This window comes from Pinus tabuliformis, chromosome 6 (assembly GCF_031772625.1).
Source record: "Pinus tabuliformis cultivar Carrire ecotype Pingquan chromosome 6, CPIR1, whole genome shotgun sequence".
Classification (NCBI taxonomy): Eukaryota; Viridiplantae; Streptophyta; class Pinopsida; order Pinales; family Pinaceae; genus Pinus; species Pinus tabuliformis.
The window spans coordinates 942,259,125-942,276,520 of record NC_142292.1 but is presented as its reverse complement, the minus strand read 5'-3'; the positions used below and the strand labels follow the sequence as shown (position 1 = coordinate 942,276,520).

At 38.4% G+C, this 17,396-nt stretch overlaps 1 protein-coding gene across 4 annotated transcripts in view; it reads right to left on the bottom strand.

Moving 5' to 3' along the window:
- Nucleotides 1-205: 205 nt before the first annotated feature.
- LOC149262021 (P-loop containing nucleoside triphosphate hydrolases superfamily protein) overlaps nucleotides 206-17,396 on the bottom strand; it is a 76,280-nt gene continuing 59,089 nt past the window's right edge. For all 4 annotated transcript variants that reach the window (XM_089423247.1, XM_089423242.1, XM_089423229.1 and 1 more), the window contains exons 10-19: nucleotides 11,628-11,719; nucleotides 11,320-11,421; nucleotides 3,613-3,759; nucleotides 3,380-3,530; nucleotides 3,187-3,249; nucleotides 2,846-3,082; nucleotides 2,576-2,680; nucleotides 2,353-2,466; nucleotides 1,452-2,249; nucleotides 206-1,360 (exon numbers count right to left, since the gene is read on the bottom strand). In XM_089423247.1, the coding sequence (XP_089279373.1) occupies nucleotides 941-1,360; nucleotides 1,452-2,249; nucleotides 2,353-2,466; nucleotides 2,576-2,680; nucleotides 2,846-3,082; nucleotides 3,187-3,249; nucleotides 3,380-3,530; nucleotides 3,613-3,759; nucleotides 11,320-11,421; nucleotides 11,628-11,719 (2,229 nt within the window). In that variant the 3' untranslated portion in view covers nucleotides 206-940. The remainder of the gene's footprint in view (nucleotides 1,361-1,451; nucleotides 2,250-2,352; nucleotides 2,467-2,575; nucleotides 2,681-2,845; nucleotides 3,083-3,186; nucleotides 3,250-3,379; nucleotides 3,531-3,612; nucleotides 3,760-11,319; nucleotides 11,422-11,627; nucleotides 11,720-17,396) is intronic.

Genomic DNA, 17,396 nt, shown 5'->3' with positions numbered 1-17,396 from the left:
AAATTTAAAATTTGATCATTGAAATTTAAATGGTACTAATCCCACCGATGACCATCAACAGTTATATTTCAATTTAGTACTAATTGCACTGATCTACTCTTCTATTCTCAGTTGGAGCAGCACGTATGCATCATACACTTAATGAACCCTTTTATTCTTATAGTCAAGGCATTGCATTAAAATCCAGAGCTTCACAACCAAAACGAAAACAAAAAAGGAATCCCAACACAAATTTACTTGGAAGGCCTCTAGCAAATTGTACAACAAATACACTAATTGGGATCCCATACTGCACTCAAAACTATTGGGATCCCTTACTACATTCAAAACAATGTATACAGGCCTTAATCCTATGTTGTTGAATTAGCAGCTAGGGCATTATGTGGCATCTCCTCTTTCAAAGAAAAGCCGCAACCTGCAATGTAAATCCAAACTTCCACCTTTACACTTGTACCATAAACTAAGCATTTCCTCCAAAACATCGGAATGCTTCTCCGCAGTACAAGATCATAGCAATTTCACTGAATGGAACCGGTGTCTGTTGGCTACTGAATATGTATAGGAGCTTTAATCTATAAACTGGCGACTGAGATTTATTGTTTTCGAAGTCACCAATGTCATTATGTTTGTGCTGACCCAAATCTCCTTTGGTCATTACAACGTTACACTAAAACTTCGAAAATGGCGTTCATTTTGCATGTTACTGGTGGTTCCACAACTTTAATACCAACCAACTGTACAACTGTGACCAGAGTTCATTACAGTGTGCCCGTAAACTACAAGCCAAAAAATGAGCCCGGTGCCCACACACACGGGAAAAAGAAAAAGAAAACGATTCCCTGATACATGTCAAACGTGCACCCCATCACAGGCCTATATTTGGAAACCAAGTGAGCTCTCCAAGTATAATTCATGGCACAAACATTTGTCACATATAACTTCATTGCTGCCAAACATTATTTTGTCCTGGCCATAACTGTTGTGGCCGACTTGAAGGATACACGAACCCATGATCAGACCAGGAGGTAGGCAATCCACACACAGGATCAATGGTATTGCTTTTCCTTGCCTGTTGCTCTGAGGGGATAGATTGCAACTGAGAGAAAACTGGGTAGTTTTGGTAATAAGTGCTATGACTATTGTAAATTATATGATGAGAATTTATTAATGGGGATATACCATTCGAGTTCTCATTTGGAATGAAGTATGTTTCACCTCGATCTGGAGATGTCGGAAACAAAACTTTTCCAACCTTTGATTTGTGAGCCCCATTAATATTACTAATATAATTTGCAAATGCTTTTCCTTTATCTGTATTAACTTGAAGATTTGGCGGTTGAGTCTTTACATGCCACATTTCCTGTACAAAATGAATGCCAAAATTTGACTCCAGCTACTCCAAAGCACTTTCTGCAAACAACAGACCTAACAAGAAACAAGAATTACATTACCTTTTGCAGCCTCTCATACTCTGTGAATGGTTGACTTGTTGAGGGAGAATTGTATTTGTACCCTGGCTGTCCATAAGCTTCATTCCAGCGATAGTTTAAACCTTGAGTTTCACTGTCACTGGGCAAGGGATCTACACATGTTGTATCACAAGAACAACAATGTTGAAGGTGAGTTCCTGCAGACCAATGTTGGTTTCCCTGTCTCGTGAAATTTCCAGTTCTAGTTCCCAATAACGCCGAGGGGGAATGTAGATGAGACACTATCTGGAAAGAGCTGTGATGCTCCTGCCTCATTGTGCAAATGCCATTACCAACTTCTGCAGGAGAACCTTCGGAAGTTCTAGAAAATGTGACATCGGGCTGATTCATATTTCCCCCGTCAGGCCTCCTATATTCAATAGGTTTGTAATCCATTCCTCCAAAAGGACTGCTGTTGATCTGGGTACTCCGTTGGTTGTTGGAACTTTCTAGTCTTCTGAAATCACAGGGATTATTTCTTGGAGGTGTCACATCAGACTTTTCGTAACTTTCGTATGTAGGATTTCGTGGTAGAGGTAAAATTTGTGGGTATCTTGCAGAAATTGGAACTGGAGACTGTTTCCTTAGAACTGGACTTCCAGGAGGCATAATCCAGTCCTCTATTGTTATACCTTGTTTGGTAGCAAGCTCCAATATCTGTTTATGATTTAAACCTGAACTTACAAGCAACACCCATAAATTACTTTGGGCCTCTCTTTGGTTCTGAATTATTTGGTCACGTACTGCTATTTGGAATTGAAGTTCTGCATTTGTCATTCCCTGCATTTTGTTTAAAAATGGTCATTTTGAAGTCTAAAAGGCATCATTCAGATAGGTAAATAAAAAAAATAGGGGAGATGACGGAATAAAGAGTGCTTCTTACAAGTAGCCGGTACTGGCTAAGAATACGCAAGTATGTTTTGTTTCCATTGTTATGAATTGCTTCATCAATCGTCTGTTGAAGCTCACTGCGGTGTGCTTCATTTATCTCTATTTCCTGTATTGACAGTTAAAGATGCAAAATGGGTTATCTGAATGTATGTGAATAATCAGCTTCAATTTTGTTTTCCAACGCCCATCAAGCAATAATACTGAATATCATGTACCTTGCAATAGTTAGCTCCTGCTTCATCATTATCCCGAATGTTGTCAAGAATAACCTGCCTCCTTGCCCTTAAGGCCTGTACAATTGTTCCTTCCTTTTCAATAGCCTACATCCACAAATAATGTTTTGCAATGTCATTCAAGAAAACAAGAAATTAGCATGAAGACGTTTAAAACTCAGGGAACTAAAGTGAATAAAATTACATCTGCATTCATAGTAAATACATTAAATTTACCATCCAAAACAAAAAAGCTATCCATGAGGTAATAACCTGCTGTTTGGCAATAAGATCGTCCAACTGTTGCAGCTCAATACGGTTATGTAAGTTAATGTCCTCAAGTTCAAACAAAGCTTTCTGTAGATTTATTCGTTCTTCAACATTCTCATTCGTGTCACGGCTCAATACATCCAACCAGGAGTGCTCATCGTCAACTGCTTTTTCAGCAGGTTTGACACTCAATTGAGATTCCTTGTCCGCTAATTCCTTCCTTAGTTGGCACACCTCAACCTGCATTATCCATCTTATGTAATAAGCAATAGTAAGCACCAAATTCCTTGTTGCAATATAAATGCTACAGACTTTAGCTCTAATTTCTTTCTCAATTGCCATACCTGAAGATTGTCAATCATGCGCTGATAATCTGCAACATGACTATCTACAGTACCAATGTTTTTCTGCACCATGAGTCTCAAACATTACATCTATCTCTCCTAGTATATGCATTGCTGTAAAGTCTTTATATTGAAAACAACATAGAAATTTATTACAGTATTCCACATCATGAATAGCCTTGCAATCACTTACCTGTATATGGGTCTTAATCTCTTTGGCCCTGTCAGCATACTTCAGTGTGTTGATAGTATGGTGATACTGATCATCCGCAGGTGATACAGTAGCAATCATAACAGTACGAGAGTTACCACTGAGTCCATCCTTTAAAATTCTTGTAAGCTTGCTGCAATTAATCTGTCTATTAGATTCAATACTGACTTGGAGGTCCCTTGCATCTAAAATTTTATATAAAAGCAGATGAGTACCTATTACGGTAGGGTACATATGCAAGACCCTTCTTTTGCTGCTTGCCCAAAGCATTAATGCAGTTTGCTAAAGCAAGTAGAGAACGATTGATATTTGCTCCATCTCTGAGCTTTTGTCCAGCATTATTCGTCTCTGAAGCTCTTTCACTGTGTAATGCATATTTTGTAAAAGCTTCAGAATATAGAACATTGACAAATTATTGTGTCAAAGTAGCTATAGATAAATCAACAAAGATTACATGGTCAAAATAACCAAGCATTCAACGAGTCAGTGTCTCTAGTGACTAGCGTTGCATGGTTATAACTCATAAGTATTAAAGGAAGAAGCTCTGGCCTACATTATGAGTTTTATCAAACTCAAAAGAAAGGATCATATGAAAATATGCCATTATGCTATGGCGGCTTATAGGCTGGGGGAGCAAGTAATTAAAGGGTTAATCAAGCTTATACCAAAAGAAGCCAAAAGAGATCAAGCAGAGAATTGGAGAACCACTACCCTTATATGCTCTGTTACACAGGAACTGCTCCCAAGAGTTGGGAAACCCGTTCCAATGGTTCCCGCGCTCCCGGAAGCTTTGGAACTGTATGGGAACGTTCCCTTTTCAGCAGGAGCTGCAATGGGAGCTTGGGAAAGTTCCGGGAGCTTTGAAGACTTTTTTTTTTGGAGTTCCGGCGTTCCCTGGGGTTGGGGAATACAAAGCCTGTAGAGAAATATGTTGAACTACCCACAAAACATGAGCCTAAGTTGAAACCTTCGCAGGAAGAAAGGCCAAAGACATCCTTAACACTGATATCCTTAATTGAGAAACTGGAGCAATCTCTTGATGGGTTAAGGAAGTGTGTGGCACCTCGATGTAAGGGCGATATCTGGGATGTCATGCTGATGAGTATTTCTTTTGTTGTTTATGTATATATATGGCAGAAGATTGTGTGTGCATATTGTATGTGGCAGTCAATGCTTAAACATTAGAGTTTCTTTACTTTTTCTCTTAAGAATAACTAGAAAAACATATGTAAAATTGTTCCTTTGTATTTTTAAGCCAGATTGTTTCAAAGACTCGTCATGTGTCATAATGAACTTAACATTTTAATATTTTATATATATAAAAGGGAGAGACTCAGGGAGAGAGACACCCAAAGAATATATTTATATATAAGAGAGATTATATATTTATTATTTATATATTTAAATTGATTTTAATATTTGAATATTTTGATTCAATATTAATTTTGATTATTATATAAATTATATAATTAAAAAATTATTTTTTATTTTTTTATTTTTATTTTTTTATTATATAATATTACCGCTCCCAATTAGCCGTTTCCAGTAAATTTTGGGGAAACCTCTAGCCATTCCCGATACCCGTACCCAAGTTCCCAAGGTTCCCACACTCCAGAAACTCGTGCAACATAGCTTATAAGTGATTGCTGATAAAGCATACCAAAAGGAATGAAGAGAGATCACATGCTGGCTAAAGTTTTGGCAAATAGAATTACAGTTGTTTGACCAGATAAAACAGGGTTTATCAGAGGAAGAATATTTTCAACAGCTTGATTATTGCCTGGAAATATATTAATTGGGCAAAAGAAAGAGGGCAGAAAATATCGTTTCTCAAGAATGGAAAGGAGCTTCATTTTTGATATTCTATTGAGTGGTAGGGGCTCACTTGTCTAATGCATCTGCCAGAGTTCTATGAATATCATGCCTTCACATGCTATACCTTTGTAAATATCTCACTGTCAGGGATGCCCTCTTCACCCTTATATGTGATTGCAGCAAATTCCATCAGCCATCTTCTAGAAGCAGCTTGGATTTAAGAATATATTATAGGCATTACATTGTCAAGAAGTACTCAATTGCTTGATGTGCATTTGCATGACTCGGCGCTCACTCCAGAATTACAACAATAGTCTGTTTAAGGAACTCTACAGTACCTCCAGAGCTTTTCACACGCATCAGGGCTATAGCTGGAGAAGTAAAAGTGAACTCTATTATCACTGGGTAGGAAGACTATCCAGATTGGCTTCTGAGAGGTTCCAGGGTAGATCATTAAGTATCTAAGCATTCCTTTGGTATTGAGGTTTCACTGGCAGATTAACAAGACTGGGTCCTGGAGAGATTTAAAGGAAAGTTGTAGGAAAGTGATGATCTTCTAGAAAAAAACTCATCATTTTGGTTCAGCAGTCTAAACTTAAGCATGTATCATATTCTTCTTGCCTCCACTCTATGCCAGGATAATAAAAAATGGAGACAATTCTCGACATTCTTATGGGGGGAGCAATGGGGGAAATGGGATTGCCTTTAGTTGATTAAGAAACCTATACACTTTCCAAGGACTTCGACTGAGATATTCACACCAAGGGACTAGTTTTGCCAGCGACATGGAAGGTAAGAGCTCTCAGTGGCAATTTTTAGAGGAAAGTTGTAGGAAAGTCATGATCTTCTAGAAAAAAACTCATCATTTCGGTTTAGCAGTCTAAACTTAAGCATGTATCATATTCTTCTTGCCTCCACTCTATGCCAGGATAAAAAAAAATGGAGACAATTCTCGACATTCTTATGGGGGGAGCAATGGGGGAATTGGGATTGCCTTTAGTTGATTAAGAAACCTATACACTTTTCAAGGATTTCGACTGAGATATTTGCACCAAGGGAGTAGTTTTGCCAGCGACATGGAAGGTAAGAGCTCTCAGTGGAAAAGCTCAATGGCAATTTTTATTAGATATTGAATAGGGTCAGTTGTGTTAGAGATGCTGGTGCCCTCAGATTGTTAGAAATCCTATTAATATAAGGCAATGTTGCTTGGGAGCGGGAGCAGGAGCGACCATTTTCAGAAGCTCCCGGTTTGGGAGCGAATCCGGGAGCGAATTTTTAAAAATATATATATATATTTTTTATATTTTTTAATTTTTGATACATATATGTCAACAAAAACATGTAGAATGATGAATTAGACATAAAAAACATAAAAAAACATAGATTGATCATTGAACCATATCACATCAATCATCTAGAAATTATAATCGTCATCAAGTTCATCAACCATGTCCACAAGTTAGTAAAATACATATTACAACTGCAACATATTGAGTCTTGTGAATCATGATTCATCAAATTCAATCTTAAAGTTTCAACTTCAAGCTTTCAAAATTGAAAATTCAATAACATTTATCATCATTGATCACCAAAGTTGTACTTGTAAGCTAAGTTTAACCATTACAAGAAGTAATATCTTAGATATTTCTAAGTCCTAACTTCTAACTGTTAACATGATATGAAATGTTATAAATTTATAAAATGAAACATGAATAATGAAATGAAATGAAACAACTTTAGTCTTTCACGAAGCATCATATTCATAATTCACAATCATTACCAATGAGTTATAATTTCCAAGGCCAACTTCAAACTTCAAATTTTCATTGTCACAGTGATATATTGTTTACAAAAAATATCATTATGATATGAAAGAGTCAAGAGTCAAGAGTCAAGGACTCAAAACTCAACAGTTATGAAAACTAAAGTCTAATAGAAACTAAAAAAGACAAGTAAACTGTAAATCTACATGTGGCCCTTGCCACGAGAGTCTCCAGGAGTATAAGCAAGTCGTGGTGGTCTTCTAGAATCTCCCGCACAGACTGAAGACCAGAACTAGAACCTCCACGTGAGGGTGTAGATGGAGGTGGCGACAGCAAAGGAACAAGACTCGGACCTCGAGCACTGCTACTGGATGGTGGAGGTGGAGGTGGCATGGCTGCTGCAGCTGCTTCATCTTCATCCCTTACAAGTTCCTCTTCCAGTTCTTCAAGATGTACAATGCCATGCTCTAAATTGTCATCCTCTGGGTGATTGTCCCAAATTTATATGTGGGATCCTCATAAGCCCGATCACAGTAATGACTCAACAACCTCAAGTTGTAGTGCACATAAACCAAGCTTTCTGCTCGGTTTTCATTGAGTCTGTTTCTTTTCACATTATGTATGTAGCTGTAGGTGCTCCAACACCTCTCTGCAGAAGAAGTATTTACAACCTGTGAAAGAACTTTTTTTGCCAATTTTGGCAAAAGTCCCTGGCCGCCATATGTTTCCCACCATGTGAGAGTATCAAATCTATCTCTGTCGTCCATTGCATGGAAGTTACCATACAAACCAGTGCCACTGAAGTATTTGCCTATTTCAAGGCGCACAACTGCACATTCCTCCCTGTCAGGTACCAACTTTTCTAATGCTTCCAAATATCCTCTAGTTACCTCTGCATCTAAATGGGGTTTGGTCCTAATCCCACCCCCTGGTGCAGGTTGGCCCAACCAAGATGTAGAGTAGTATTTTGGCGTAAGGATATACGCCAAGCAATGTAGTGGAAGATTAAGTCTATTCCACCGTTCACACACACAATCGTGAATCAGATTGTACAAGTCAGGATCTCTGTTATGAACAATATCTTTTATTTCCCCCAACATGGTATCCATCTGCTCATACACCTCGCCAATCACTGGTTTGTCTGTATCTGCAAACCGAATCATGTGATAAATGGGCTTGGTGAAATCCAATACTTGCCTCACACTTGTCCAAAACTAACCATCAAGAGCGGCCTCCTCCACCAGTTCAAAACCTCGCCTGTCAGCTACATTTGTAGCCCTTTCCTTTAATACCTGCCAATGTGGACTTGATACCATGCTAGCCAATGACTCTCTTACCTTCAAAAGGCGCCTGAAGGTGAGGTAATAGCTACCAAATCTGGTCTTCGCAATCTTCAACAACTCCAATCTCGAGTGACTGCGGAAAAGGCCATGGGTATTGCTATGATTTGTAATAAATTTTATCATTTGTTTGCCTTTCTTGTACAAATCACCAATCCATTGGTATTGTGCATTTTTGTTTTTGACAACATCATGCATCAGAAGGTTCAATGTGTGAACCAAACATGCAGACCAAAATATGTTGGGGTATTTATCCTCAATAATTGCTCCTGTTGCCTTACAATTAGGAGCATTATCAGTGATGACTTGGATGACATTGTATGGCCCAATACGGTCAATTGTTTCAAGTAATGCTTCTGCAATGTTGATGGCGGTCCTGAACTTGTCTGAGTAATCATGTGTAGTTAGAAAGATGGGACCACTAACAGTCACAACAAGAACACTTATCAATGGCTTGCCTTTTACATTTGTCCATCCATCAGATACAATGGACACCCCATGGTCAGTCCAAGAACTTGTCATTCTATTCAAAGAATGTGATATTTTGCTTTTTCATGATCAAGGCCAACGGTTCTTGCCTTGTCATACCCAGGGCTCTTGTATCCTTTAGGGGCATCATTTATGGCAGAAACCATTTCGTGCCAATAAGGTGAGCGAAGAACATTGAATGGTATCCCACATGCATAGAGAAACCTGTAAACCTTAGAATCCACATCATTCCTACACCCCTCATCAAGGAAATCTGATATGGTTCTACGCCTTAAACCTGATGACCCTGTGCCTCCATATCCATTGCCTTAGGAGGATGCTGAAGGAGTTCTTTGTGATTGTGAGCTTGGTTCAAAGAAACCCCTTGATTTTTTTGATTTGTATTGGGCTTCCTCCTCTTCCCTTATGTATTTGGCTCTATCCGTTGCTGACACCACTGGACAAGTTTTGATTCCTATTTGTTTGTCTCCATCCCATGGCCTTTTCCCGCAGAGGTGTCTTCTAGCACGGGTGTATGAACCTGTGTAATCATTGTTGCAATGGGGGCAATGAAATTTAGTGGTTCCACCCCCTCTCCCTGTTTCAGCCTATTAACATATTTCCACAATGGGGTTTGGTCTTGTTTAGTTTTTTGAGGGTCATGTTCACCCTCCTCCAGCTCCTCACCGGGGTTTTCATCAATTCGACTTTCTCCAGCTTCTTCATCCCCCTCTTCAGTTTGGCCCCTCCGTTTCCTACTCTCCAGCACCATAATAACCATAAAAGGGACCAAGAAGAGGAAAATGCTAAGAAATATAGCCAGATCCATGGTGTTTGATGTTTGTAGGGTTTTGAATCTGCAAATTAATTTAATTTATTGGGATTAATTAATTTAATTTAAATTCATGATTTTTAAACTAAATTAACTAAATTAAACTAACTAAATTACTAAGTTACTTACCTCTTTGCAGGCTTGCTCCTATCTCTCCAAGAAACTCAACTCAATGAAGTGATAATGAATTTTTTTAGGCCCATTGGGCTTTTAAAAACAAAAAAAAAAAAAAATTAATTTTTTTTTCGGGTCCGCGGAATTTTTTTCCGCCGGATCGCTCCCGGCGCCGCCCGAAACGCTCCCGGAGCGATTTTTTAATGCTCGGGAGCGATCGCTCCCGGGCTTAAAATTTCGCTCCGGGAGCGACGGAGCGATCGCTCCCTACAACACTCCCGAAAATGGCAGGGAGCGCAAATTTTTTTATCGAGAGCGCGCTCCCGACCCGCTCCCACCGCGGGACGCGCTTCGGGAGCCGGGGGGCGCTCCCCCGCAACTCTGATATAAGGGTATCGATACCTTCCATATTCAGAATTGTCTCCAAAGAACTATAGTGGAATTTTGAGGGCCTAAAAAATGGATTTAGCTACCAGATCAATACGGAGCATCCCCTCAATTCAAGGACAAGATGTTTTCCCAATCATACAAGGAAAAGAATCCCCAGAGGAGGTTTTAAGACGTGGGGTGACCTGGGGGGCAGGGAGAGTTTTTGGCTGGCTTGGAGAGATGTAAATCACTCAGCGATTAGCACCTTGCACCTACAAATAAAGTTGCATTTATTTGCAAAATTATTTGGGATAGTACATTATTTATAAGATGCAATTAGATGCCACTCATGTGAGCATGTATCTTGAACAACTACAGATAAAGTTATAGCAGGTTTGTCTTCTGTTATGATACTGGAACAACACATGCAAATACTTAAGTGTAAAAGGTAAGCCACCAGTAGCGGAAAGGTTCAACAAAAGATTCGGATTCGGGATTTAAAGACAAGTAAATTAAAAGACACCAATGCATGTGGACAACAAGAAATACATCCAAGTTATTGGATCACAGATGGTTGGTAATCAATCAAAGCATAGCCGTCAAGGCCAGACTTCATCAGTGGGAGTTAAGTAATGGACTGCACAATTTGTCAGAAAAAAGAAACAACCAAACATTCGTTTTGGAGCTATGTTGCTCTAGATCTTTAGAAAAAGTCTCTAGAGTCTCTAGAATATGCAAGCCTTTTGGTTGGGCCTCCTAACTAGAAAAGGGTAATGTTTATAGACGTATGGATGGTCAAACAAAATGAAAAGGAAATCTGGTGCACTATACAGTAACAGCCTACAGAGATCACATTCTTTTGGAAGAGGTATAGAGCAACTTTTAACAATAATTCAATTGATTTTTGCCTTAGAGAGTCATCAAATAGCACAAATAGCAGCTAAAATGAGCATGTATAAAAACGATAGAGATTTTATATAGATAGGTGCTAAGATGGATGCATTGGCTTTTAATTTGGCTCTGCTCACGTATGCTGGAAGAGAGAGTCAGTTGTCATATCATCTAACCAACTCATGGTCTTACATTTATAATTACACCTTTTTACCATGATATAAGGTGCATGCTTTCCACCTAAATACAATATATAGTCTTCCCTAACCTATGCAATCCAGAGATACTTAACATATATATCGAACTATTTAAGCTCAAGCTAAAATTCACCTGCCCGCAAGATCAACCAAGGCAAGCTTCCCACGCAAAACCTGAGATCGATATTGATTTTTTTGCTGTCTTTTGACAGTGATCTCTAAAACAGCATGGGAACTGATATTCAAACACCAAGGAAAAAGAAAACATTAGCAATCCTTGAGAATAAAAATACCAACTTAAATGAGATTTTTAAACTATTCTATGGCTTGAAATTACACATGCACACATATTGCCGAAGGATAATTTCATAACTTTAGTACTAAGAAAATTATCAAGGTCTTGACTGCTAAAAAGTAAAGTTCAAACTTAAAGCAGCTCACCGTGAAGATGTTGCGTTTACTTCTGTGCTTTCAGTTTTACGACGACTATTTCCCACATGTAGAAGTTCAAAAATTTTGTCTGCTGAATTGACCTTTTCAACAAAAGCAATATAATCAAACAAGAACCTTGAAGATATTGGCTACTAAATGACACAAGAGTAGACTAATAAATGACCTCTTAAAGAGTTAAACAACACAACTTATTCATGGAAATTGTTTCTGTTGATTTATCTTTATTTTTCCACACTTTATTTCAAACAAATAAAATCTAATTGTAAGTCGTCTCCATTAAGGTTTTTTAGCGATCTCAACAAATTCTGGGGATCTTGGGGAAAGTGGCTGGTGAATTTTAAGCATTAGAAGCATTTTAAATTTTATATAGACTAAGCATAGTCGCCTTTCTACAATGTTGTGCGGCTGATGCTTTTCTATAAATGTTGCAGGAACTGGTATTCTGGTAGCTCTATTATATCAGCACCGTTACAAGCACACATGATACTAGCAGTGCCTCTTCCACTAGGAATGCAGCTAAAGTGTGGCAAGTAACAATACCTCAACTTTGAGGTCTCAGATAAATTCAAAGACTGGATTACATACTTGGGCAAGTGCCTTCCCCATGCACAATGAGCAAAATGTATACAGTGAAAAAAATATACAAATATGCGAAGAATACATTTGCAGCATTAAACGTTTTGATGACACTGGAATGTTCAGCTCAAAGCAAAGGTAAAGGATTGAGTAGCTTTGGAATTTTGATGCAACTAATTTTTCGGGCTTTCTGGGCTTAAGGAGAAACATTTACAAACACGGGAGGATATTGATCCAATAAAAATAGTTTTAGTAATTCTTCCATACAGGTAATAACCACGCTTGATTGAGAGAGTGTAGGCGTCCGCTGAGTGAACCAATATTGCACGAAGCGGGGACTTTTTTTGGAAGCGTGGGCACGGAAGTGTCATTTCCCAAAAATCTAGGAAGCAAAGCGTCTTGGAAGCGTCTAATATATATATATAAATTTTTTTGCATTTATATTAAAAAACATCCAAAATACCAAATTAGTTGTAGAAGACATGAAAACATGCATATTTTTACATAAATCAAGATAGATATGGCATCCATTGTACATCAATGATTAATTATCCCAGCATCAACCATCTAGAATCTAGATTCCTCTTCTCTCGTCTAGCCTTTGCCTCTACGTCAATTCTATAGGGATATTAGTCAACATTGCCTAATTTTGATCAAACAGCTTAATACAAGCCTTATAATATGGTAGAGAAAGCTTAACATGCCTGATCAATGATTTTGACTTGAGTGAAGGGTACATAATTGCTAAGGCCATGCCAAAAGAGTTCAACAATCAACAACACCAACACTGGGGTACATATAGGGCTTGGTGCTCTTGATTAAATGCCAATCACATGCCCTCATACATGATATAATCCAATGAAACGCCACAATCCCATTAATCCTGAAAACTGTTAAGTCTGCTAAATTTTGAATGGGATATGAAATTCTATTTTCTCCATATGAAGTTTGATGAGGTTGGAACCACTCGCAAACATCCTGAGTCATTTCATGGTAATGTTAAAAATCTAAGTAAAAGGATGGTTTACTTTAAAAATTTAACATTACCATTAGGAAGCATCAAGGGGCACCTTGGAGTATTTGGAAAGTGTAGTTCCTCACATAACAATTCGAAATTTCCCAAAAAAACCAAAAAAAGCCTCGTGGAACCATCCACCTTCTCTTGGATCTGCTCACGATCCGCGGTGGATACACACCCAAACCTCCACAGATCCGCACCCGATCCTTTCTAGATCCGCGGATCGGGCCCCCCACGGATCCAAATTTCCAAGAATCACCACAAAAAGGCGGAACCACGGATCCGATTTTCAGATCCGTGGTTCAGTCCAAGGATCGGTGGCGGATCTGTACGGGACGCGGTTATGCCTCCAAATCCTTGGGGTTGGGGTTGGGGGGGGGGGGGTGTTCCTGCAACACTAGAGTGAACCACTTTTCATATACCACTAAGGATGTTATACTCTTATGTCCCATAATCATTCTCATGATATCTCTTCTATTTTAGAGACATTATAGTCTAGCATCCATGTTGGGAAGGTGGAACTCATGTTAGAAACAAGCATGTTCTTCTTGATGACTGAAGCATCCAATTTTCCTGTCAGTCTCAAACAGACTGGTCGTCATCAATTGAACATCCATTCCTCCACTCATCTGGCATCCATTTTCTGTGTGTGCATAAATGTTGTTGTTGATTTTCTAGTAACAAGATAGACTGGAACAATTTTCAACCTGATAACTACTTCCAATGATACAAATCAAATCATAAAGCAGTTAGAAAATTTCAACCATAAAATTCAGTAGTGCAGTAGAGATCACAATGAAACAATGATACAAGAGACACCAAATTTTCTTGGGACAAAACTCCACAAGGGGGAAAACCCAGAAATCTTTCCTTATGAAAAATTGGTCAATTCATCCAATTTGTACATCTAATTTTCCAGTTGAAATGTCGACCTTTGACTACAATAAATGTGAAGTCGAAATCATTCAAAAGAGAGAGAAAACTCAACAATCTGCTCACTGGTCAAAGTTTGGTCACGGGGCCAAATTTCAACCTGTAGCTGCTGGTCAAAGGCCAAAATTCAGTCCTGCAATTCCACAGAGAAAGTTCGGTCAAACCTCAGTCAACACCCAGAAACAGAAGCAGAAATGCAGTCAATGAACAGTCAAAGATACAAAGAATATTCGACCTCCAATCCATAGTCAGCAACTTGGTCAAACAACAGAGAATCAAGCCAAGTCAACGCTGGTCAACAGAAGTCAAACTAGCTGGTCAATGCTGAGAGAATTCTTCTTCTTCTTCACACATGTGAGCAGATCTCCTTGCTAGATAGGTCGAATGAATGAGTTGATGTGATGCCCAAATGATGTCCAACGAATGCCAATATATAGTAGACCAATCAAGTGGGTTTTGACCTTGAGACAAACCCCTTCATGAAGTGGGGCCGACTAGGGCAGCAGAAAAATCAATAATTTCTCTTTTGACTTTGATGATGAAAATACCAACCACAACTACGATTTCTCAACACTCCCTCTTAGCCAGGGAGGTATTTTTCATTGACTTCAACAGATGTACAAATTTCATAATAAGGAAAGGTTGATAGCATCAAGCTCATCCCACAAGCCAAAACCAATGGCATCAATGTTAGAACCCAACTGACCATAGGATCAATCAATATCATTCATGAGGCCAAACTCTCCAACCATATGAAATTGTTTCTCAGTCAAACACAATGACCCAAGAGAGTACTCAAAATCAATCTTCCCGACCAAACCCATTGGTCTCTCACTCAAACACAATGACCTAAGGGATCACTCCAAGCCTCAAAACCAAACTCCCCAGCCATATTGGTTTCTCAATCAATCTCAATGACCTTAGAGCGTAATCAGGACAATCTTCCCGACCATAAACCATAAGAAAAGCAAGGTCAGATTGATGTGACATATAAAATGATGATCGATGCAATTTGTAATACAAAAGGCTAATGCATATTGTTATACAAATGAATTCATCTAGATAGTTGATTCAAGTTGTGGCACAAAGGAGCTAATAGAGCCAAGTGATGCAACATGTTGTACAAAAGATCTTATTCAAAAGTGTGACGCAACATGTAACACAAACGAAATAATGCAAATGATCGATGCTTCTTGTGATACAAAAGATCTAATGATTGCAGATGAGTCACCAGGACAGAATGACAGTAACAACAACAACAACAGTGAATTTGAAGATGCAAAAGAACAACATCAAGAGGTTTCCAAGATGGTTGTCAGACATTGGGAAGAGATCATTCAAAAAAAATGGCATGGATTGGGATATACCAACTATGATAACCTGCATTTTCTAGATTACTCTAAATCAATTCAGTTTGTGAATGCATTATTCCTTGAAGATGTTCAAAATTTTGTTAAAAGGTGTCAGCATTGTAAAAGAAATGGTCATATGGAGAGTTAATGTTTTGATCTCCATCCTTGTCTTCATTGTGGGAAGACAAATCACCTATCAAAAAGATGTCGAAAGCAGAAGAAAGCTATGAAAACAATCCATTATGGATAGATAAATCCTTGGAGATGGAATCAAGAAGTAAAGAAGCTACATAAGTCCTATAGTCTGGTCAAGACAGAGGTAAAGACAAAGCTGCCTGAAGAAATAACAAAGCAAAGCAAAAAGTTTTCAACCAATTATTACAAAAAAGGATGGTACTCTCCACACCTTAAGGTTAGTGGTTATCCAAAAATCACAACATTGTTCAAGTCAAATTTGTTAGTGGTCATCTAGAAACCACCACATCATTCAAAGCAAGTGGGTCAGTGGCAAACCATGAACCATCAATTTCCATGGAAGATGGTCAGTGGTCAACCAACAAAACCACCACCTAAAGAATTCAAAGCCCTAGCTTGGATCCTTTCCATAATAGATTATTGAAAAACTTCTCACCTTGCACCTGACAAGGGGGAATATCAGATATCAGGCATCAAGTTCCGAAGTCTTATCAATCAACATTCAATTTGCATATGGGAATTCCAGCATAGAAACTCATCTAATCAACAAAAATCATTGGGAATGTTTAGACATAGCACAGTTCACTTCCAGACATCCATATATTAGTGGTTTTTAAGGCACATCTTCATAGAAGCTTGTTGAAATTTGGAGCAGCTATGGGATGAATTTCCCCTAGAGAAACCCAACGACCCCAAGGAAATCCCATCTTAACCCAAAAAGTATTTATATTGCTTAAAGGAAAATATTATTATTAATGTGTTCTTAGCACTCCTCTTTAATGTGACAACTTTACTTGGGCAAGCCATCATCAAATAAATTTGGTAAATATATATTTAAAAGAATTTTTATTAATATAGTGGGCTAAATAATGAAAAGATCAAGTCGGCTTGATTGAGGAATGTCCTAGAAAGAGCTAGTCGTTGCACCTCAAGATTATATAAATAAGAGACTTGTCAATTGTTCAATACACGACACTCTTGATTTAAATTTCTTAGTGAAGAATGAGCTCGCACTACCTAAGGCATTTGGGCAACGAATATTCTTTGTGGCTCATATTGTATTCTCAATGGCTCACATCTATCTGTGGCTCACATTGTTTTAGTGGCTCACATCTATCTGTGGCTCGCATTGTTTCAATGGCTCACATCTATTTATTGCTCGCATTCTCTAAGGCTTGCATATTTATCTATGTGGTTCAAATGTTCATCTTGAGGCTCACACTTATCTCTATGGCTCGTATCTCATCTCTATGGTTCACACTTCCTCTTTGTAGCTCATATTTATTTCTCTATGGCTCATATTCATTTCTTTGTGGCTCGTATTTATTTCTCTATGACTCTCAATGTATTTCTGTGACTCGCATTTATGATGAGGATTGTTCATTCAATGACATACTTTAGAGCAATGGTATATGTGATCTTTAAGAGCGATGTCTAGGCAATGCTACTCATACATATGTTTGATATATATGGCAACGTATTTGAGACAGTTATGTATGACTGTGATCCTTGTTCAGTTGTGACAATACCCCTTGTTCACTGACTTTTGTTACTATGACATGTGTGCCTATGACAGTGGAGAATGATAGCATGATGGCAGTGATCTATATGATAGTGAGTCCCATGAAAGTGACCTATGGCAGTTATATATGCTAGCAAGTGATACTTATGGAAATCCTCATG